The 23,823-nt window shown below is 46.4% G+C and overlaps 1 protein-coding gene across 4 annotated transcripts in view; it reads right to left on the bottom strand.

The window, feature by feature from the left end:
- The window catches only part of COL26A1 (collagen type XXVI alpha 1 chain), a 94,480-nt gene extending 71,238 nt beyond the window's left edge, over window positions 1-23,242 (bottom strand). Inside the window, exons 1-3 of one of the 4 annotated variants that reach the window (XM_083479349.1) lie at window positions 22,693-23,242; window positions 5,388-5,510; window positions 1,997-2,100 (exon numbers count right to left, since the gene is read on the bottom strand). In XM_083479349.1, the coding sequence (XP_083335475.1) occupies window positions 1,997-2,100; window positions 5,388-5,510; window positions 22,693-22,850 (385 nt within the window). In that variant the 5' untranslated portion in view covers window positions 22,851-23,242. The remainder of the gene's footprint in view (window positions 1-1,996; window positions 2,101-5,387; window positions 5,511-22,692) is intronic. The other 3 variants (XM_083479347.1, XM_083479350.1, XM_083479348.1) reach the window with 3 other exon arrangements.
- Window positions 23,243-23,823: the final 581 nt, after the last annotated feature.

The following is a 23,823-nucleotide window of genomic DNA, read 5'->3' as shown; positions in this document are numbered from 1 at the left end:
AAGCCGAAGTGTTTGCAACCCGCAGCGGCATGTCTACGCATGTGCAGGTTGCGATTCAGCGCTTCTGCGCATGTGCAGAGCGCAATTTAGCGCTTCTGCACATGTGCGACCGCCGAAACCCGGAACTAACCTGTTCCGGTACTTCCGGGTTTTGGCGGGTCCGTAACCTGAAAAAACGCAACCTGAAGCATCTGTAACCTGAGGTATGACTGTACTGGTATCATCCTGCCCATCTGACTGGGTTGCCCCAGTCATTCTGGCCTACTTCCAACATATATAAAAACATAACAAAACATTACACATTAAAAAAACTTCCCTGTACAGGCCTGCCTTGAGATGTCTTCTAAAGGTTGTAGAGTTACTTACATCCTTGGCTCAGGGGTCACATTACTACATACCCGTCAACATTTCTTCGATGGAAATAGGGATGTTCTAAGGACATTCCAGGATCAAATCAGAAACCGGTATGGCTTCTTTAATTCTGGGACTGTCCCCAGAAAATAGGAACACTTGGAAGTTTGCAGTAGCCAGACCCAAATTAGTGATTTAATCACTGCTTGGGGCCTGCACAAGACATTCTGCTGCCTGGGATGAAGATGGTGTCTCCACCAGAGAGCGGCTGCACTGGCAACTGAATCTTGCAGCAACCCTGGCGATGGGATAGAGCCCTCTGCTGCACCTGAGAGTTGCAGCCCAGCTTAGGGAGTTCAGGGGCAACCCTGGATGTTGGACCATATCAGGTGAGCAAGAGGCATTGTCAGAGTTCAAGGACACATTCCAGCCAAGGGAGGTGTGAAGCAGAAGAAGAAGAAGAAGAAGAGTTTGGATTTGATATCCCGCCTTTCACTCCCCTTCAGGAGTCTCAAAGCGGCTAACCTTCTCCTTTCCCTTCCTCCCCCACAACAAACACTCTGTGAGGTGAGTGGGGCAGAGAGACTTCAAAGAAGTGTGACTGGCCCAAGGTCACCCAGTAGATGTATGTGGAGGAGCGGAGACGCGAACCCGGTTCCCCAGATTATGAGACTACCGCTCTTAACCACTACACCACACTGGCTGTGAGGGTGGCCTGGGAAATGGCCTTCTCTGTGGCAGCCCCTCAGTTGTGAAACTCCCATGCCACCTTCCTTACACAGCTTCTGGCAAATTCTGAAGAAGCGCCTCTTCGCCTTACCCTTTCAACACTTGAGGTGTGTATTTTTAGGACTCGCCCTATTTCTCTAATTGAAAGACGCTTTAAGCTGTTTTTAATATTTTGTTGCATGGTTGTGCTTTAATGTCGTAACCTGCCCTGGGACCCAATAATAAATCATAAATAATTCCACTCAGAACAAATCAGAAGCATGCCGTCTCGCGCAGGGAAGCCTGCGGTTCGGATGCGAGGATCCCAAACGGTGCTCCCCGGGGAGAACAAACTGTCTCCAAATTCCCCACGTAAACACAGCCGTGGTGCATATCAAATGACAGGCAGCCCGTGAAGAAGGCAAGCCGTTTTCTTCCAAAAGATAAAATCTAAAAGCGAAGATTTCAAGCCCGCAATATTGCACAGCGGAGTTTAGCTAGCTGCCAGCAAGACTTCCTCGCAGGCTGGAGACCTTCCTCGTCGGCTGCCTGGTTAAGAGTTAAAATTCCTCAGATAATTCTAATTTAAACAATCTGTAGCCATCAGCACTAAGGAGGTGCCCGCCAGCTGGTGATGGTTAAGTGGTTCCTTTTTTTTCTCTCTTCCAGAAACCTGAACCTATTAGCAAAGGGTCAAGGCGTTCTGTTATACTCCGTAGCAAGTTTCAACAATGGTTGAAACCCTCTCGTAGAATGCAAGAGTCTTCCAGGGATGGGGAGAGAGAGAGAGAAGATTTCATTTCAAGAGAAGGTTGGGAAAGGAACTCCCACAGATCAGTATTTCCAACTTTGAACAGTGCAACTGGAAGGTCCTGCAAACTCGGGGTATGGGGGGACGGGAAGGAAGCTCCACACACTTTCATTCACAGATGCTTACCTTCCTCGCAGTTCCTTCCCGTGAAGCCAGGACAGCATCGCCATTCCAGGGCAGTCAGTGTTCTATAGGAGATCTTGTACATGGGTCTGATGAGAGTCCTGTAACTAACACAAGCAAGAGGTCACGCAGACTGCTCTGCCCCAAACCTGCCAACCTTGCAAATATCGAAAGCTTCACGTTTGCAAGTAAGCTCAGGTATGCTTTAATGCAAGGCTGACACAGCACAAAACACAAAACACTCACCCACACTTCCCACTGGTCCTAGGCCTAGGAAGCATGGGTCCATGCAGTTTCCTACTTATCCTGCTCCTTTCCCAGGGAAAATCCACTCTTTAGTGCTAAATAAGAGCACAAGCCAGGCTTTAATACTCTTAATTTACCCTGAACATTTAGGGGACTAGTCTAGTCCACTGACTGCACACCACTGCTGTTTATTCTGACAGACTGTGTGCTAAAAAACAGTTTTCCCCCAAGGGGAAAGTGGAAGTTTGGGACAAGAGGAAGCGTGGATGAACTCTAACAAGGGTACGGACTCCCAAGTAAATGAGTACAGGTGCAGCCTCACTGCAGTTTCATGAGAACATAAGACCCTCCTACTGTACAAGGCCATGCTTTCTCCCTCTTCCGTGTGACAGCCCTTTAGATATTTGAAGATGGCTATCCTATCGCCTCTCAGTCTTCTCTCCTCCAAGCTAAACCTGCCTAATTCCTTCAACTGTCAACACACACAAATGGACTCAAAAGCGCCCCAGAGGAGCCTGTCAACTTTCTGGCGGCACAATCGAGAAAGGAGACTTGCAAGTTGGATCTCAGTCTACAAGGCAATTGTGTGCTCAAATGGCTTCTTTGCAAAACTGATACGCATCAGTATCTCTACCCCTCCCCACTCCCCCCCCCCAAAAAAATATTGTCCTGACCAGCTTCCGGTCTTGAAAGTGTCCTTGTTTCTGAAGAATCAGCCTTTGGTGCCAAATGTGTAATCTGATGTTCTGCATTCAGAATCGTTGCATGCTTGAAATCCCCTTAAAACAAACAAACAACTCTCCCCGCCCCCAAAAGTGAAGTTCAAACATTCCAGCTGTGACTATTTATCAGTGACAGTTTCGATTTCTTGGTCCCTGGTGATTCCTTGCCCTTACCTTTGCCTTGTTAAAATGCCTTGTTAAAATCAGGGTGAGTTGCTAGATGATAACCTACAGGTATCTGGTTAGCCTCTATGAGAACTGGAAAATGGATTTTAGCTGTGATTCCTGAATTGCAAAGGGTTGTACTAGACAACCCTTTGGGTCTCTTCCAATTCTATGATTCTGCTTTTTAACACGTTGGGAGGGCAGACAGAAAAGAACACTGCCCCCCCCCCACAGAAAAAGAAGAACTCATAATCTGATCCAAGCTTGCACATACCATCCTCAACAACCACCTTGGCACACCTTGGTAAAAGCTGGAGGCTGATCCTGACACTAGCTTACCTAATACCCTCTTAAAGCCATCTAAACCCGCCATCCCCGCATTGTGTGGCCAGTGAAATTCGCAGAGTTAGTTATCTGTTGCCTGAAAAAGCACTTCCTTCTGTCAGTCCAGTAAACCGACTGCCAAACAGTTCCACTGGGTGAAACAGAGTTTATCCTTTATCCTTCCCTTTAAGTCGTCTTCTGTTTCACGACAAAAAAGCCCCAAGTGTTTCATCCTCCCATTATCAGAAAGATGGATCAGTTCTTTAAATAAATAAATAAAAAATCATAGAATCATGAGAGTTTGAAGTGGCCTCAAAAGTCATCTAGCCTAAGCCCACCCACTTCCGATACAGCCTGTTCAAGATCGTGCACCGTCCGTAAAAGCTCTTCCAAATGCCCAACTGAAATGCCCTTCCTTGCAATTTGGATTCTGGAGCAACAGAAAGCAAATTTGCTCCATCGTCTATTTGAAAGCCCTTCAGGATATTTAAAGGTGGCCGTTGCGTGGCCTCTTGATCATTTCCCCTGCTTGGCTCATTGTGTTTGCCCTGTCTGCACCTTCTCCTTTTTAACTCTGTGTCATTCTTTCCTTGCCTGCTGCCTCCAGATGCTTTGGGTTCCTACTCCCACCATCCCTGAATCTCAGTCTTTAGCTGCGATCCCTGCATTGCAGGGCATTAAGACTAGATGACCCCTGAGGTCCTTTCCAACTCTACAGTTCTATGATTCTATGATGCGTCATGTACACTCAACATGCCATGTCGGACCTGCTTTCTTATCCATTTCCACAGCGCACAGGTAAACTGCGGCATTCATTCCCACAGGATGGGGCGAGGATCCACCAATTTAAAAAGATCAGACAAATCTGTGCCTGTCAATGGGTACTGTCAGGGCTGGAGTCAGACACCGGTCAGAATGAAAGACATGGGGCTCCATTGTCAGTGCAGTTAACTCTGTATTCTGCTGGGTTTCATAAATGGAGAGATGGCTGTTGCTTGTGGGCTTCCACTGTGAGAATGGCCTTTGGCCTGAACTAAAGGTAAAGGTACCCCTGACCGTTAGGTCCAGTCGCGGACGACTCTGGGGTTGTGGCGCTCATCTCGCTTTATTGGCAGAGGGAGCCGGCATACAGCTTCCGGGTCATGTGGCCAGCATGACTAAGCCGCTTCTGGCAAACCAGAGCAGAGCACAGAAACGCCGTTTACCTTCCCGCCAGAGTGGTACCTATTTATCTACTTGCACTTTGTGCTTTCGAACTGCTACGTTGGCAGAAGCAGGGACCGAGCAACAGGAGCTCACCCCGTTGCGGGGATTCAAACCGCCAACCTTCTGATCAGCAAGCCCTAGGCTCTGTGGTTTAGACCACAGCGCTACCCACATCCCTTGGCCTGAACTCGCAGGGCTTTTTATACACTCTTAACTTCTTCACTCCCTTCAGAACCACTTTTATTATTATTATTATTACTACTACAGTTGATTTATTAATCGCCTTCCAAACCACCATCTCAAGGCAATTTGCATATAAGATGATCAAAAATAGCGGGGCGGAGTCAACCAATACATTGAAAACAAAGGCTAAAACCTTAACAAGTGCACACTTATAGTAAAGACACCTTTATCCAGTTGGGAAAGACCATCAAAACAACAAAGTTGTAAAGTGCAGCTAGGGGGCGACTATCATATCTCAACAGGGATACAATTCCACAGGACAGGGGCGGCCACCCTGAAGGCCCTGCTCTGAGCTCCTGCAGAGAGGGCTTCTGAGATCTTTGCAGGAGAAACTCTCCCATAGACTGCAGTGATCTGGTGGTTGTACAAGGCAGTCTGTCAACTACGTGGGTCCTTCTCTGTGACGGCGAGCAGCCTGCCTCTACAACCCTGAGACGAAAACCCAGCATTCCAACCAAGCCAGGAGAAGTTATTCAGACAGCGGTTACCTCACTAAGTTGGCACAAGGTCCCGGCCACCGGCAGCTTTGATAAACCCTCTGGATCACAGTCTCTGAGCCATTCTGCACCTGGCAGGAAACAGTCCGGGTGACCGTGTGTTGACACCAGTGCCTGCGGAGAGGAACAGAAGGCAAACTCGAAGTCATTAAGGCCAAATCACTGACTGCTGCAAATCAAGAAGGTGGGACAACGAGCACAGAACAGAGTGGGACTAGATATTACTAAAAATTCCAGTACTGGCTGGTCCACTAGGGCGGCTGCTGGGACAGAGCCCTCCCAAGGAGTCCAGCGCAGAGACCATAGCTAAGCTACAGCCATCCCCGCACTGCCAGAACGCATGGATCCTGAAATAGTCTGGGCCCCTTTAAGAGCAGAGGCTCCGCCCATTAGGGAGGAGCTAGATGCTAAAGGAAGCTGGAGGTCCAATTTAAGGCTCTGCCTAGGTTTGCTGGTTGTTAGAACGACATTCAAGCCTGCCTTGTCTCACTGCCAATGTGGGCTCCCCTTGGGGCTGTCCAAGGTGCTACCTTACCATGCTTTTCACTGCAAGAAGTGATGGGGAAGGAAGCAGAGGGCATTCTCTCTCTGTGTGTGTGCAATGCTTTTTATGAGTTTCATTAGATATTACAAATATTCCATTCATCTTCAAAACAACACAAGATACACAACATACAAAAAAAAGATTATGAAGAAACACCCACAGTTAATGAAAATGTTCAACACTATATGTCTCCAGGATCTAACATAATGATTAGATTGTCTATTCGCTCTACACGGGGCTGCCCTTGAAGCTGTCCCAGAAACTCCAGCGGGTACAGAATGCTGCAGTGAGGCTCCTCACGGGGTCTCTGCCATGGGAGCATATTCACCCGGTGCTTTTCCAGCTGCACTGGCTCCCGGTGGAGTACAGGGTCAGATTTAAGGTGCTGCTATTGACCTTTAAAGCCCTTCACGGCCTAGGACCCTCGTACCTACAGGACCGTCTCTCCTGGTATGCCCCACGGAGAACCTCAAGGTCCATAAATAGCAACACCCTAGTGGTCCCGGGCCCTAAGGAAGTTAGATTAGCCTCAACCAGAGCCAGGGCCTTTTCAACACTGGCTCCGGCCTGGTGGAATGCTCTGTCTCATGAGACCAGGGCCCTGCAGGATCTGATTTCTTTCCGCAGGGCCTGTAAGACAGAGTTGTTCTGCCTCGCCTTTGGTTTGGAGCCAATTTGATTCCCTCCCCCTCTTTCTTTTTCCTTTTTCCTTTCTCCTCCTGTGATGAGGCTGCATTTTAATATTTTATTGTTTCAATATTTTAATGTTGTATTTTAATCTTGTTTTTAAGTTGTATTCATTCAATTTGTTTTTATTATTGCTTTTTGGCCGCCCTGAGCCTGGCCTTGGCTGGGGAGGGCAGAGTATAAATAAAATTTATTACTATTATTATTACTTTTTAAAGGTGACTTCCGTCTACCTCACTGCGGGTCTTTTTTCCCTTTTTCCAAGCAGAGGGCCTTCTCAGTAGTGGCACCCACCCTGTGGAATGCCTTCCCATCAAAGAGATAAACTATACAACCTTCTGTAGGCATCTGAAGGCAGCCCTGTGTCAGGAAGTTTTTTATGTATGATGTTTTGCTGTGTTCTGTTGGAAGCCACTCAGAGTGGCTGGGGCAACCCAGTCAGATGGGTCGGGTACAAATAATAAAATTATTATTGTTGTTGCTGTTGTTGTTATTAAAGGTGTCACATGTTCTCATCCTGAAGGCCCCCTCAACAATCTGGCTGCCACATTCTGCACCAGCTGGAGTTTCTGAACCAGGTCAAAGGGCAGCCCCACAAAGACTGCATTTGGGAAACAAGCTTGTTTCAGCTCTCCCTGGAGATAGGATGAGCATCCAAATAAATATAATGTTGGCCAGCCCCTGTTTCAGATGCTAGAGAATGAACAGAGCTACTGGGAGGAAACCACAGAACTGACGTCTAGCACTACCTCTACTGAGAGGGTAGCTATCATTTTTGTGCCAATGAACCTGGAGGAAAGGAAACAAGGTGGAACGTCATCTAAGCAGAATTAAACTCCATGAAAAGATTTACCGCTGGAGGGGACGGCACTCAAGCATTGTTTACATTGCCCAACGCACTTCAAAGCCTGCCTCCCAGGATAAAGGATTTCCTAGCAATAAAGCAAGCCACCTAATTAAAAAGCTCTTTTCGGTCTGTCAGATGCACCCTCTAATCTTGATGGGAGTAACATGGCTTTGACCAGACAGAGCTGTAATTTTAAGACTAAGAGAGACGCTTTTTTTTTAACAACAACAACTTTCAAGTGAATAATGGAGTCGGCTGAATTTTCACAAAGCACATGGAAGAAGCGTCCTTTATGTTAGATTTTTGTGTGCCCCAGGTTGTTCCTGTGTGATTCTGAGAGTCCTATCTGGGCACACTTGCAAACCTGGAGGCTTTCGGTCAGACCTGGAGTTCAGGCAACCCTAATCAATGTCCAGGATTCCAAGGAGCCATGGATATGGAAGTTCCCATGACTCTCAGGGTCTGCGCATGATACCATGGTTCCCTACCTACCTATGGCCTGATTTTTGCATCCTGGTAAGTAAGAGGGAAAGAGCGGGATTTCACAGTGGAGTCTCAACGTGCAGCCCATCCAATTTTGGACCTGTATTGTTTTTCAGTATCTGGAGTATGCTTGGCATACCTTCTTGGGGTTCTTTAAACCAGACAGCCTTACAGATAGAAAACCCCTTCACAGAGAGAACTTGTCCTTTGCATAGTAGGACATACGACCACACAACTCACAGTCGTACTATCAGGAGCTGTGTAGACTTAACACATTATAAGCAAGTATTCTTCATGCGCTTGTGATTCTGGCATGGCATGCACACAAAAAGAACAACAGGGAGACTGTCACTGGGTAGAGAAAATGAGACTGTTTAATTCAGCTAAGAGCTACTCTTTGTTGTATTGGATATTGAAGAGTTCAAAAAGGTTGAGAAAAGAGCAGCTCAAATGATAAAGGGAATGGAGTGCAGGTGTCTGCGACTTCTTAGTTTAGAGAAAAGATGAGAAAGAGATGACATGATAGAAGTTTATAAAATTATGTATGGCATGGAGAAAGCGGATAGAGAAAACGTTTCTCCCTCTCTCATAACACTAGGACTTGTGGCCACCCAAAGAAGTCAGAATATTCAGGACAGGTGAAAAATAGGGACTTCTTCATGCAGCACATAGTTAGACTATGGAACTCCCTCCCACAGGAGACAGGGATGACCACCAACTTGGATGGTTTTAAAAGCCAGTTTAGACAGATTCACAGAGGATAAGGCTACTGGCAGCTCTTAGCCCTGACTGCTATGCTCTAACCTCCACAGTTGGAGGCAATAATGCTTCTGAATACCAGCAGCTGGAAACCACGGGAGGCCAGAGAGTGCTCTCTAGCTTGAATCCTGCTTGCATGTTTCCCACAGGCATCTGTGAGAACAGGATGGCGGACGATATGGACCACTGGCCTGACCTAGCAGGCTCTTCTTATGTTCTTATAGTGGACTTTGGGTCAAGGTGATGCAGCTGTACATCTGAATAACCCCACTTACAGCCCATCCAAAAGATACCTAGTTGTAAGGGAAGGGAGAAGGGTTCGAGTTCTCAGTGGCAGCTAGCTTTCTATATGCAAGGAATCTTTTTTCTTCTTCTTCTGGAGTGGGAGGAATGGTGCAGTTCACAACCACATGAGCTACACAGCCTGAAGTGGTACAGGCAAGATACTGGTTGACGTCTGTGAGTTGGGGGGCGGGAATTCGCCTTTCTTTTAAACCAATATCTTAAAACAGCCCCACTGATGTGCAAAAGCGTTCCAAAGCCCTAAGACGAAACGGTAATGAAAAGACCTCCATCTTAGGTTTTAGAGATTATAGATGCCCCCCCACCCCCGTCAACTCTATTACATACAGATGTACTGGTGCAAGAAAGTTAGGAACGCAGCTGGCCCGAGCCCAGGATAGCAACAGATACGCTGAGCAAAATGTAACAGCTCAGATTTCAACTCCCCAAGTGCACAAGCCTGCTGTGTCTTTCAAAACTATGTCCATCAGCAACTGATTTAACAAAAGCTTTACAAAAAAATGCCTTACAGAGTTCACTCTCTGCTCAGTGTTTATATTTATGGACTGGGCTACTTCAGTATAAGTGGGAGGGCTGCCAGGGTTTTTTATGGGGGGGTCTCAGTACTGTGCCCCCCTTGGGGGTTCTCTGCTTCACCTGGGCCACTGCAGGAGCAGGGGAAGGAATTCGGTCCAGTTCACATTTAAAGGCGAATCTGCCTAATTCACTTTTCCAAAAACAATTCCCAAACCAAAGCATAGCCAAAATTCACCCCTTTCCTAAATTTTACAGTGCAGTTCTCCGATCAAGCAATGTGCACTGAAATGCTTACACTAGGGTAAAGCGTTATTACAATTAAATGCATTGTTATTGCTGTTTTTACTGTTAAATCATGTAGTAAACCACTGTTAGAGAGCATTTGTGTGATAAGCAGACATATGAGCCACTTCGTACAAAAGGTAAAGTCTCATAGCAATTCAGAACAAGAGTGAAATACTGTTATGGGGATGGTGGGAGGTTGTGTGGATGATATCTTGTGTCCCTTCCAAACCTGTGACCCTCTAACAGGGGACAGGATCTACAAGAGGAAGCTGGTGAACCGGTCAGACCAATTCCTTTGTTAAGTAATGGCCTTAGTTGGCCAGTTAAAGGTATGGAGTGATGGGGATGGGAGACAGCATACCACAAGCAGGGGGCCACCACCGAAAAGGCCTGTTCTCATATTGCCACCCTCCAGACCTCCCGTGGAGGGGGCACACAGAGATTCTGGGCCTCAGTTGCAGAGCGTGTTGGGTCCATAATTGGGTCTGGAAACGGTACAATGAGAATAGGTCTGTTCCATCAAGCAGATGGAGAGATGGGGATGCAGGACCACTCCATCCAAGCAAGGTAAAGATCCTTGAAATAAATGGAAAGATAAATCATATCAGGATCTGTTGCTCAAAGAAGCACAGTTCTGTGACTCTGCATGGCTAGAATGGATCTCAGAGCTGTGGGCTGCCTTTAAAGCTTTTGTTATCAGCCGAAACAACTGCACCGAATTATCTCCTTGTTTTCCTAAGGAGGAAAGGTCTCTGTGCGATATTTAATGGAGATCAGCTCTGAGGGCACAGAAAATAGTGGGAGTGTTTTGATAAGGAGAGGGTCTTCCCCCCCCCCCCCACAACCACACCCAAGCTTCTCCATAGTGTTTCATTCCAGAGAGATCTCATTTCTCTTCAAGAGGGGAGAGGAATTTCAATAAAAACTCAAAGGTCATTGCTTCTGAGAGGGGAAAGGGGGCTGGCTGAATTCAACAAAGACGTTTTGAACTTTTGCTTTAAAAATACAGGGTGGGGGCAGTGGGAATATGGAACTAGTGGTGGGATCACAGATTGTGCAGCTCAGCAGGCTTGTACTACACCCAGCTTAATATCCTTGGTCCTTTAAGTGCAAGAATGTTAAGTACAGGAGTCTTTTTGCCCTTTCTTAAATTGTGGCAGTAGTTGGGTATGCAGATAGATAGGAGGATATAGATTGGTGTAAAAGATGACAGCTCTTGCAGTGATATTGCACTTGAACTATCTTGCTGGACGAAAAATCTGTGCAAATCACACACACCCCAGCAGTGGTTCTCAGTGAGTGGTACCGCCTCCTGGGAATGGTGGGATTACCTAGGGGGCGCTGGAGGTATAAATGACTATCAGACTTTGAAAAACTGGCGGTGCTTTTTTTGTCTAGGGGTACTCCCATTTTCCTACTCATATTGAAATACTGCCGCCAGAAGAAGAAGAAGAAGAAGAAGAAGAAGAAGAAGAGGAGGAGGAGGAGGAGTTTGGATTTGATATCCCGCTTTATCACTACCCTAAGGAGTCTCAAAGCGGCTAACAATCTCCTTTCCCTTCCTCCAACAAACACTCTGAGGTGAGTGAGGCTGAGAGACTTCAGAGAAGTGTGACTAGACCAAGGTCACCCAGCAGCTGCATGTGGAGGAGCGGAGACGCGAACCCAGTTCACCAGATTACGAGTCCACCTCTCTTAACCACTACACCACACTGGCCAAAATGAGGTTCACAAAATGTTTAGGGGTATGTGTGCCCCTGTGTCTCCCCAGAAAAAAGCACTGAAAACTGGTATCACCGGATCACATTCATCGATTTTGTTGAATTAATTCAACCAAATTGAATGGGACTTTATATAAATGTACAATTAATTGTTCCTGTTCTGAATTTTATTACTATCTTCCTTAAAACGGGTGGTGCAAATTGTTTCCTGGATAATGCTTTTCATAGGGTAGGGTAGAGGACATTGGAGATGAGTTTATGGAACCAAGGGAGCAGTGGCCCAGAAAAGTTTGGGGACCACTACTTTAATTAAACAAACAAACAAACCATCTAAGCCTGTGGCTATTGCTATCCTGCTGAAACAACCAAGAGAGCCCTTGATTTTTTAAAAATCCCTGGTCACAAGGCATGGCTATGCTCCCCTTCACACTCACTGCAAGGTAACAAAGAGGAATAAGGCCGAAAGGAAAAGCGTGCCACACACTAGCACAACACACTGACACGCACCCACAAACACACATACAGACAGGCATCGTAGGAAGAAGAACCCTTGCCAAAAAGCAGCGGTTCTTGCCAAAGTGAGGGGGGAGGGATGGCAGGCCCCACAATTGTTTCTCACAATATCCAAGACACACCAGGGAACGCAGCACTTGTGCTAAAAGCAAGTGTTTTATTTCAGACATCGAGTGCTAGTGAAGGTGTGCGTGAGTGTATGGGAGAAGTTACAGCCTCTCAGAAAGACCCTAGAGCTGGAGAAAGGTAATAATAATAATAAAGAAAAGATCTTAGAGCTGGGAAAAGGGGCAGAAAGGGACAATAAAAAATATCAGGTGGGCAAGGGGAGTGGATAGCTGTTTTAGTTTAGGAAGAAAAATCAGCCAAATTTGTTTAGTCCAAAAAAATAATAATCAGGCATTGTGGGGAAGGGGGATATTTTCGCCCTCCCTTTCAAAACACTAGGCCAGCCATAGCCAGGGTGGATGCCCCCAGATGTTGCTGAATTGGAGGCAGCAAAGCTTTTGAATACCAGTTGCTGGAAACCTCAGGAGCTTGAATGATGCTTATGGGTTTCCTCCAAGCATTTGGTTGGCTAATGTGAGAACAGGATGCTGGACTAAGTGGGCCATTGGCCTGATCCAGGAGGCTCTTCTTATGTTCTTATGCATTCCAACTCCCATCATGCTTGAACGCTGGTCATGTTGGGAGAGGCTGGCAAGAGCTGGGAGACCAACAACATCTGGCAGGGGGGGTACAATATTGCCTATCTGTCTCCAAGAACTTGGGATCATGCACTTAAACCCATTAGAAATAGATTTAAGAGAGGCAAGGAAAAACTCGGGGGGGGGGGGGGTTACTACCCAGACTAGATGTGGTGTAGTGGTTAGAGTGTCTGACTCAGAGTGGGGAGCCCAGTTTGAAATCCTTGCTCGGCCATGAAGCACGCCCTGTGACGTTGGAGCCAGTCACAATTTATCAGATGGAAATACCTCGCAGGGTTGTTGCAAGCCCTGTATTCCCAGGCGGTCTCCCATCCAAGTACTAACCAAACCTGAGTCTGCTTAGCTTCCAAGATCAGACAACAGCGGGAGCATTCAGAATAGTATGGCCGTAGACAGCTGTGGCGAGCATGAAATAGGGCCGGAGAGGAAAGCCATTCAGAAATAATTCTGCCTCCAGTCCAACACTGGAGAAAGACTGTCACCATTGTGGCTAATAGTAGCCATTGGGAAACTGTGCCCTCCATAAATTTGCCCAATCTTCTTTCAAAGTCATCCAAACTGGTGGCCATCGCCGCTTCCTGTGGGAGGGAGTTCCATAGTTTACGTACTTTCTTTTATCTGTCCTGAATCTTCCAACATTCAGCTTCATGAGATGTCCACGTGTTCTTAGTATTATGAGAAAGAAAAACTTTTATCTGCCCACTTCCTCCGTGCCATGCATAATTGTATAAGCTTCTATCATATCACTTCTTACTCACTAAGCTAAAAAGCCCCCAATTCTGCAACTTTTCCTCCAGGGGGAATGGCTGCGTCCCCTTGACAATTTTGGCTGCCCTTTTTTGAAACTTTTTCCAATTCTTCAATACCCTTTTTGAGGTGAGTTCATTGTTGGGAAGGTGGGACGGAAATCAAACAAGCAGATAATACTGGCTTTCAAAGAGGATTTGACGTGTTCATGGGAGAGGACAGATCTATCAAGCCAGCACCAGTGGTGAAATGAAACCTCCATAGTCTGAGGCACTGTACCTCTGAATACCGCTTGCTGCATAGCAGCAGCAGGGGAGCACCAAAATCATTCCCCAGGTTTCTTGTGGAGGGAAACCTCTTTCCCATTCCCTGCAGTCCTGACAAAAATCAAGGTCTCCTAGCAGCTGTTTATGGTTGTAAAAGAAAAAAAGAGGAGATACAGCACTTTCTGAAGGAGACTGTGATTTTACCAGGAATGGACTGCAAAACATAAGAGATGCTTGGATCAAATACGATGAGACTTTTTATTAAAGTGCTATTTTATATTCCTGGTTCTATATTTGGTGAAGACCCTGCCATCTGGCTCTGATGCCTGCTTAGCTGGGAGTAAACACCACCAAACTCTAAGCAAGAGCTTCTAAGCAGGAATGTATAGGATTCCACAGTGATTTCTGTTTTTCAGGACATTTTATACAGAACCAGGAAACAGCATTCCTTCACAGTGCCCAGGAGTTCCCAACTCCTAAAGCTGGACGGATTCAGAAGCCAAGTTCGCTTGTATGCTGCCCTTCCGATAATTTGCTTTTTGGCTCAGCCTGAGCAACTGATCCATTTAACTTGGCTCACGGTCCGGTTGAAAGTGTGTTTCCATGCAGCTCTTTTTTTGTAAAAAAAATAATAAATGAATCCCAGGGTGTCGCGGGGAAGGTGCTGTATTTCTTCAAACAGTTGCTCCCTTCGCTTTTTCTTCTTGGCCTGGCTTACTCAAATGCTGTCCAGCCCACATTTCTGCACTATGTAATAAATGCATTTTTTAAAGAAAAAGAAAGAAAGGTTTGCTCGGAGCTTACGGGCAATCAAGAGCAGCTTATCTCTGTAAATGTGAAGTGAGAGGCACTGGCTTGTGTAAAAGCAAGTTCCCATCCTGTATTTCTTCATGCTGCTGAGTTATGAGGTGGTTTGGTTCACAAGTTCATGGCATCTCTGAGGTTAAGCGCTTGGGTTAAAACCGCATCTGCCTATTCTGTTCTGCTTCTCCCATCTACTGAGTCCCGCTCAGGACAAACTTCTTAAAACAAAAACTCCCAGTTAACAGAATAAAAGGCCTTCACCAGGGGTGCCATTGGGGGGGAGGAGCTAAAGACAAAATTCAAGGAGAGAGCCAGGCCTCCTCCATATTCTGCGGCCTGCGGAAGGCCTCCCCACGGCTGTGCCAGGCCTTGCCGGGCCTACCCATAGCTGTGGCAGGCCCTGCCAGACCTCCTCCTAATGCATGACATCAAATGTGTGTGTTGTGCGCATGACATCACACGCGCACGCTGCCCACTCCCCAAAAAAGTTGGACAGAACCCGGTGACTGTAGCCCAAATCTTATGCTCTCCTTAAGCCTCAGCTACACATTAGTCTACCTTGAACAGCGTTTGTAAAAATGGAAACAAAGCTGTACTTGAAAAGAGTTCTGGACGCTCAAAAGCATTATCTAAAGGCTATGTTTTCACCATCTTTGGCCACGGCTGTATTGCTAATGGGGCATTTAATACTGAATGCATTGTTTGTTTGGTGCATTCACATGTCACATTTCCTCCAAGAAGCTTAAAGCAATGTGCATGGTTCTCCCCCTTCCCATTTTGTCATCACAACAACCCTATGAGGTGTTGTATGCTGGGATGAGAGACAGCGGCGGGTCCAAGGTGACCAAGTGAGCTGCATAATTTAAGGGGAACTTGAACCCTGGTTTCTCAGGTCTTAGTCCAACACCTCAACCATTACACCATACTGGATCTCTTTATATTTTTTTAAAATATACTTTAGTTTTAATTTACTGTAATTTACTTTTAATAGAGAATGTTGTGTGTCTGCAGTTAGGGTTGCCAAACCAGCAGGGCTGAGCTGAAATATCCAGCGTCGCCTGGCCACCTCCAGGTGGCGGGGGGGGGGCTTGACTCTCCAGGTGAGCAAGAATGCCTTTAATTAATTCACTTTTTAATGAAGAAGACTATATGTGCAGCTTGCAAGCTTCAGCCCAGCAGGAGCTGGCTGCAGATTTTTGCATAGGCTCCTTAGCAGGTCTGCTTTCCTCTGCTCCCTCCTCCCAATTAACCCCCATCTCCAAGACTTAGTGGTGGGAGGGGAAAGAATCACAGGGGCCACCGCTGTGGCATCAATAGGGCGCATCCCTAAATCTCAGGTTTTGGGCCTGGAATCTGAGGGTCTGGTATGTTCCTGACCTGGCAACCCCAGAGGCAGAAACACTTCTTGCTGGAAACCATGGGAAAGTAGAGGGCTCTCCCACTTGTGGGTTGGCCATTTGGAGAACAGGACACTGGGTTAAAATGGGCCTGATCCAGCAGGGCTCATCTTCCATACCCTCCAACATTTCTCTGATGAAAATAGGGGCATCCTAAGGGAAAGCAGGACATTCCGGGATCAATTCAGAAACTGGGGCGGCTTCTGTAAATCCGGGACTGTCCCCTGAAAATAGGGATACTTGGAGGGTTTGCATTTTGTAGTGTTTTCCTATTATGTTAATGACTTGAGAGGGATGCAGGGAAATCAGCAGAGATTGGCAGAACCCCGACACGACAAATTCCCAGGATAAAGCCGCCCAGGAGGCCGAGCCACTGCGCCCGTTCAGACAGAGCCGCCCCCCAAAGCGGCAGCTCCTAATGTTTCCCTCGCTGCCCCCGCCCCGACCTCCCTCTCCATCTCCTGACATGCTCAGCTTGACCCACTAACTCAAGCCAACTGTGGAAAGGTCAAATGCAAAGACTGACTCCCAGAAGGGAGAAACCACATCAAGGAACTGGAAAGGAAAGGAGGGAAGACGGGGGGGGGGGGAGAGAAAAGAAAAGAAACAGCAGGTCTCTCCCCCAGGCCCACCACCCCGCAAGCCTTCAAGTCTGGCAGGCGCAGATGGGGGGAGAAGGAAACGAGGCGAGCTTTACGTTTATTTATTCTGGAGCCAGACCTGAACAGGAGCCAAGCCGTCCCGTGCCAGCATATAATAAGAGCTCTGAATTGGGTAGGTGGGTCTCTCACACACAGACACACGCTAACTTTTTGTCAAAAAGTATCATGTTTCTAGACCTTTTGGTTATGAGATTTCTGGCAGGGACCATTTTCCCCCTGGAATAGTCAAGTGGTTTTCTTCCTTTTTTATTTTTAGGAGAGTTCTTAGGAAAAACCCCTATTCTCCTCATAGGGTTACAATTCCCAGAATTCCCTGTGAAGAGGGATTGACTGCTTAAACCTCTCCAGGAATGATAGCTTTGGGAGAGGAATAGGGGGTCTCCGCGCAACTCTCAGCACCCTCGACAAACGACAGCTCCCAGAATTCTTTGGGGGAAGCCATGACTGTTTAAAGTGGGTGGAAGAGTGATGTAAATGTGTGGTTCAGATGTGGACAATGGCACAAAATCCTTGGCTTGCACTCGCCGGCTTCTCCCTTCCCTCTGGTGATACAGGCCACATTTGCATTTAAAGATGGAAGATTCGTACATTTGTACAATCAGTTTGTACTTTCTATTCTCGTCTTTTCCTCCCAAAGCAGGTCAGCATTAGGACGAGGCTTCCTCAGCTCCAGGTCATTGACAACTTTAGGCTGGTTCATTTAGGCTGGGGAACTTAGATCTCTTCGGAAGCAAGGTATGGGGTCCAGATTCACAGCTGTTCTCCGAAATGTTGGTACTGTAATGCTTGTTCTGGAAATTAGAGGTGCTCCCTCTACTGGAAGAAATGATATTCCAGGCTTGTGACTTCCACTAAAGCAACGTCCACATTTTCCACCTTGGAGAAACTCTTTCCAGCTCACATTCAGGCCGGTGACAACACCCAGCACCCTCGAATGCACCTCACGAAGGCCCATCAGTATTGAAAACTGCCCACCCTCCAGTAGATGGCTATAAGCCACCATTTTAAAATTCCCATAATGCCTTGGGACAATGGCACACTGGGAAACATAGAAAGAAATACTTGAGTGAGTGACTGAGTAATCAATCATATATAATTGTGGAGTTGGAAGGGACCCAAATGTGTGAGTAGTATATAAATTTATATAATTATATTACTTATAAATATATAAATTACAGTCTTCGTCAATATGTTGCCCTTCAGCTGTTTTGGACTACAACCCCCATCAGTCCCAAAATACCTGGAGGCCACCAGGTTGGCAATGGTTGCCCTAACAGATTGAAAGTTACTTACCTAAAGCAAAGAACCTGTGTGCAGAACTGTTATCAGTGGGTCTGGCTGATTGATTCCCTGTGTTTTAAATCAGAAGCTGCCCCCATGCATGGCACTAATAGGCCAGGAACAATGGCATTACTAACCTCCTCAGTCCCTCCTAGCTGAGAGTTTTAAAGGTGTGTTTTTTTTTTACATTTTTATTCTCCTTTAAAAGGGGGGGGTGACACAAATGTATTTAATATCAATTTATATATTTTATTTTTTATTAAGTTAATGACACTGTGCATTAGGGCATGTTATTTTAGTGGGTGAAATTTCATTTTTGCACATTTCTTTGGTGAGGGGTCTTAATAATTTGTTTTTTGGGTGTGAGGATTTCAAATTTGCTATTATTTTTTGTGAATGGACAACAGTTAGCTTGGGAGAACATTTAGCTTGGTCAGTCTACATTTCATGAAGATGCACATAAACTGCTTTTGGAAAACCAAAGAATTTTACCTTCTGAAAATGTCAGGTAATGCTAAATAATAATAATAAAAAACAATAAAAATAATATAAATATATAACTGCAAGTACTTGGCAATCATTTTTAATGATTTCTATGTAATTTTACAGATGTTTTACTTACCAAGGAAAACTATAACCAAAATATCTTTTGAATTTCCAAGTCATGTTACAACTTCTTAGCACCCATCGTTTTTGGAAGCTGCAAGCTCAAAAACTCAACAAACCCTACTGTGTGTATCAACTTTTATTGGTCTGTTGCCTTAATCATAAAATCATAGAATCATAGATTCGGAATGGACCCCAATGGTCATCTAGTCCAACCCCCTGCAATGCAGGAATCACAGCTAAAGAATTCCTGACAGATGACCATTCAACAACCTCTGATTAAAAACCTACAATGAAGGAGAACCCACCACCTTCCGAGGGAGTCTGTTATGCCACTGAGAGCCATTGAGAGCCAGTGTGGTGTAGTGGTTAAGAGCAGTAGTCTTGTAATCTGGTGAACTGAGTTCGCGTCTCCATTCCTCCACATGCAGCTGCTGGGTGACCTTCGGCTAGTCACACTTCTCTGAAGTCTCTCAGCCCCACTCACCTCACAGAGTGTTTGTTGTGGGGGAGGAAGGGAAAGGAGAATATTAGCCACTTTGAGACTCCTTCAGGTAGTGATAAAGCGGGATATCAAATCCAAACTCTTCTTCTTCTCTTCTTCTTAGCATCAGAAAATTCTTCATAATGTTTAGTCAGAATATCCTTGTAACCTGAATTCAGTGGTTCAGGCATATTTGTTAAAAAGCTGAACAATTTTGTGGTCTTCCTTTCAAAAGCTCAACAACTTTTGGGGTGCCCTGGTTTTTACTTTTTGAAATTTGGCAACCCTATCTCGTATAACCTATCAGTCTTTTTCCCCCCAGGCTAAACATACCTGGCTCCCTCAACCATCCTTCATAAGGTGTCATGGAGCAGCTGGATGCAGAGGGGGGGGCAGCTGGGGAACCCCCATGGGAACTGGTGGTGGGACGACAATGAGTGGTCAGAGGGAGAAGAGGGAGAAGAGTGGGGGGGAGGTGTCAGAAAGCCAAGCATAGCCTGTGGCCAAGAGTTTCTTCACCCATTTTAGGGACTTGGAAGGAGAAACTTGCCTGCAGAACACAGTGACCTACTGGGTTATACAGTATAAGGCACTTGGCTGGCAGTTTTTTATGTTGCTTGGAAGTCAAAAGATACTGATACAGTATTTGTAAATGGATAATGTAATTATTAGTTTTTCTGCCTGCTGCCACCACCCTGAACAACCAATTATATCCAAATAAAAAATATAACCCTCATCTTCAACCTCAGAAACCACCATGCCAAATTTGGGGATGGTCTATTCAGAGGTGTCCAAGCCAGCACAATTTGGTGCCCCATCTTGATTCAAAATGGCCTCCAACGGTTTCCAAATGTAGGGCAAGAATCACATGATCTTGGGGACCATTGTGCCAAATTGGGCAACCATACCTTCAGAGGTGTCCAAATCAGTGCAGTTTGAAATGGTTCAGTAAGCCATTTTGATTCAGAATGGCCCCCATTGGTAACCAAACATGGATGAAAACCAGTTCCTCCAACTCGGGAAACGCCACACCAAAATAGCTGGGTTTCCCCAGCCATTCTGGGCGGCTCCCAACAGAATATTAAAAACATGATAAAACATCAAATATTAAAAACTTCCCTAAACAGGGCTGCCTTCAGATGTCTTCTAAAAGTCAGATAGTTGTCTATTTCCTTGACATCTGAGGAGAGGGCATTCCACAGGGCGGGCGCCACTACCAAGAAGGCCTTCTGCCTGGTTCCCTGTAACCTCATTTCTCGCAGTGAGGGAACCACCAGAAGGCTCTCGGAGCTGGACCTCCAATGTCTGGGCTGAATGATGGGGGTGGAGATGCTCCTTCAGGTATACTGGGCCGAGACAATGCACAAACAAAGCATATGCCTGCAACCAGCAAGATTCCATCCTGCTCAGTTTGATTGCGAACATGTGTTATGCTGCTGGGAACAGGCATGCACAGCCAAAGTACAGTGTAGTGTTGTTTGAAAGTCCTCTTGGCACCTGACCAGGAATAATCTGGGACTGTCTTGATCCCACTTGGTCAGAGCCCGGATCCACTTGACCCGTTTTGGGAATCAGGCTTTGGCCTGAATCCAGCGCACAATCCTATTCATTTGCTGCCAAATCTGCTTAAAATCAAAATGGCATTTGACGGTATCCTAGCCCAGCCCACAACCTGCTCCTCTGTCTCAGGAACTGTCATGCCAAACTGAGTGGCAATATCTTCAGAGTTGTCCCAATCGTCACAGGGTGGAACAGTTTCATCCACATATTGATCTAACATGGCACCCGATGATTTCCAAACATAGGACAAAACCCACTCCTCTGTATATCCATCATCAGAGACCTCCTGAGCAGCACAATTTGGAATGGTACGGTCCGCCATCTTGATTCAAAATGGTGCCCAACGAAATCCAAAGTTAAGACGAAAACTGGCTCCCCCATCTAGAGCACTGTTGGGCCAAGTTTGGGGGTGGTATTTCAAGAGGCCTTGGAATGCACAGAGAGCTGATGAGCAGACAGACCACTTTCCAAAATGGGGATAGGGATGGGGGAGAAACTTGACTCGTCTCACATTTCAAGGAGAATCTATCTAATCTGCCATTTCCAAAAGGTTATACAAACCAAAACCCAGCCATCCTCCAAAATTCATGCTTCTCCAGTCAAACATGCATATACCATGAAACAGTGTGCACAAAAATACTGTACAGTGGTACCTCGGGTTAAGTACTTAATTCGTTCAAGAGGTCCGTTCTTAACCTGAAACTGTTCTTAACCTGAAGCAGCACTTTAGCTAATGGGGCCTCCCGCTGCCGCCACGCCTCCGGAGCACGATTTCTGTTCTCATCCTGAAGCAAGGTTCTTAACCCGAGGTAATATTTCTGGGTTAGCAGAGTCTGTAACCTGAAGTATATGGAACCCGAGGTACCACTGTACATGCATTTGTGTAAATAACTTTATAAAATCCATTGGATTCCTGCATTGCAGGGGGTTGGACTAGATGTCCCTTGAGGTCCCTTCCAACTCTACAATGCTATGATTCTGTGATTATATAAGGGGAAATTGTTCTGCGAAAAAACTCACATTTTAGGCAAAATTGTATCAAAAAATGTGTGTATTGGGAGAAATTAACACTAACACACTGACGAATTCTTTATGAGGACTTCAAAAAAATAATAATCACAGACTGATGCAGAAATGGAAAGGACTTGAATTTAGGACTGGAAAACAGAGAAAGGCATCCATCCCTAATAAATAATGACCAGACCCTTAAAACATGGCTTCATTCACACTTTTTACAGCACAAAAATAACTCCACCTCTACTGCTCTCAGCCAATCGAAGGTCACCTGCTCCTATAAAAAACCCCGCCCATTCTCCTTTGTCACTCCCTGTGCCTGGAACTCCCCACTATTTCCTCCAGGAATTGAAATGAATGAGTGGAGGGGGTCAAATGATCATGGAGGTAAGACCTGGGCGCCTTTGCTCTTGACAAAGATGGACACTGGTGGTGGTTCAATACAGAGACTCACAAAGCAACAGCAGCAGCATCCCCATCCCGGATTGAGCAGTTTAGGAGCAAAGCCTTCTTTATGATCTATTTGAATTGAGGATAAGACTCACAACACAACCCCCTTCAGGTTCATTGAGAGACAGCATGGTGTAGTGGTTAGAGTGCCAGACAGACTAGGAACGCTGGGAGAGGAGAGAGGAGACTTCACTTCGTATCCTGCTTTCTCTCAAAGCCAGAAAACTCACTGGGTGAACTTGGGCCAATCAGTGCCTCTTAATCCAGTCTACCTCAAAGGGTTGTTGCAAGAATTAAAAAGGAGAGAATTGCTGGATAATTAACAACAATACAGCTCAGTTTATCTACTGCAGGCTTGTCCAACTGACTATATGCATGGGTTTTTTCCTGCAAAAGTTTTTATTCTCATGGTTTTGCTAGTTTTCAAAACAAACCCCCCCCCCCAAGGCTGTCTTTTCATCACCAAAAGAAAAGTCACCATGAATATATATATATATGTCTGCTCAGAAGTAAGTCACACTTCAATGGAGTTCTGAAGCTTACTCCTCGGTTAACTAGAATAGCAGCCTCCCATCCCCAGCGGTGCTCCTGAACTTCGCCTTTCCTCGCTCCTACAGACCACCCTGGGATTTGCTGGGAAGGGAAGCTTGAGTCACTCACCGGCGATTGGCAAAGCCATTGCCCGACGGCCCTCCGGAACTCGGCTCCGGGTAGTTGTGCTGCAAGGCCGACGCTGGGAACTGGTAGAGGAATCCCGTCCCGAGGGTACATCCCCAAAAGGAGAAGCAGAAGCAGCACCAAAAGAACGCCAGCGGCATTTTGGGAAGGGCCGCTCGGCTTGGAGAAGCGCTTTGGACGGCTGCAACCTGGGCGCGCAAAAGTGGCGAGGGGGTCTCCCAAAACCGAGCCACTCAGAGGCGCATCGTCCCCAGGCTGCGGAGGGCCCCGCGCGGGAACTTGGCTGAGAGAGAAAGAGACCAGAGACAGGAGAGGGATTTGCCGTCGGGGGCTCTTGGTTGTTTGGGGGAGCAGCCGGAGAAGAGACGGAGGCTTCCCAGTGGCCAAAGCGCGAGCTCCGTGCGCCCTGGGCGCACAAGCAGCCTGCGGGTGCGTTTTCAAACCAGAGCGAGGTTGCTTCGCAGCGGCTCTCTCCGAAAGGGGCGGGAGGTGGGGACGTGAGTGGGGGGGCTTCGGATTAACCCTTCAAGGGCGTCGTCGTCGCGGCTGCTCCAGCAGCAGCTGTCTTGGAACAAGCCAGGAGTGGCGAGGCGGCACAGCAGCTCCGGAGAACTTTAGAATGAACCTTGCCTGAAGGCGCAAGTCAAGTCTCTTGCTCCTTTTGGGGGAGGGTGGCCTTTCCCCCTCTCGCCTGTATGTAAATGCTGTTCTTCTGCCACTCAGTAACCTCAAAGTAGCTGACAGTCAATCATTAATAGTATGTCCCCCGTGCAAAACAGATCCGTTAATATAGTGCCTTGAAAATTGCACATATTTTGAGATGTCCACAAGGAGCAGAACCTCTAAGTGCTTTTTATATGATTTGGCATTTGTTGATTACATATACAGTGGAAGCATCATTTTCATCACATGCCTGGCAAATCTGGAAGTACACCTGATTATCAAATAACACACACATTCCTTGTTGATGTGTAGAAAACTTTTATTCTCGCTTTTGCCCTTTCACAACTTGGACTTTGTTACGTAACCAATATGGAACTGTACTTACTCTGCCTGTGTCTTTTGGGGTTTTGTTTTTCATATTTTCATTTTTTTCTGTTGCTATAATTGTTC

This window comes from Podarcis liolepis (assembly GCF_965112155.1).
Source record: "Podarcis liolepis genome assembly, chromosome: 16".
NCBI classification, from domain to species: Eukaryota; Metazoa; Chordata; class Lepidosauria; order Squamata; family Lacertidae; genus Podarcis; species Podarcis liolepis.
The sequence above is the reverse complement of the archived record's forward strand: the minus strand, read 5'-3'. Positions and strand labels throughout refer to the sequence as shown.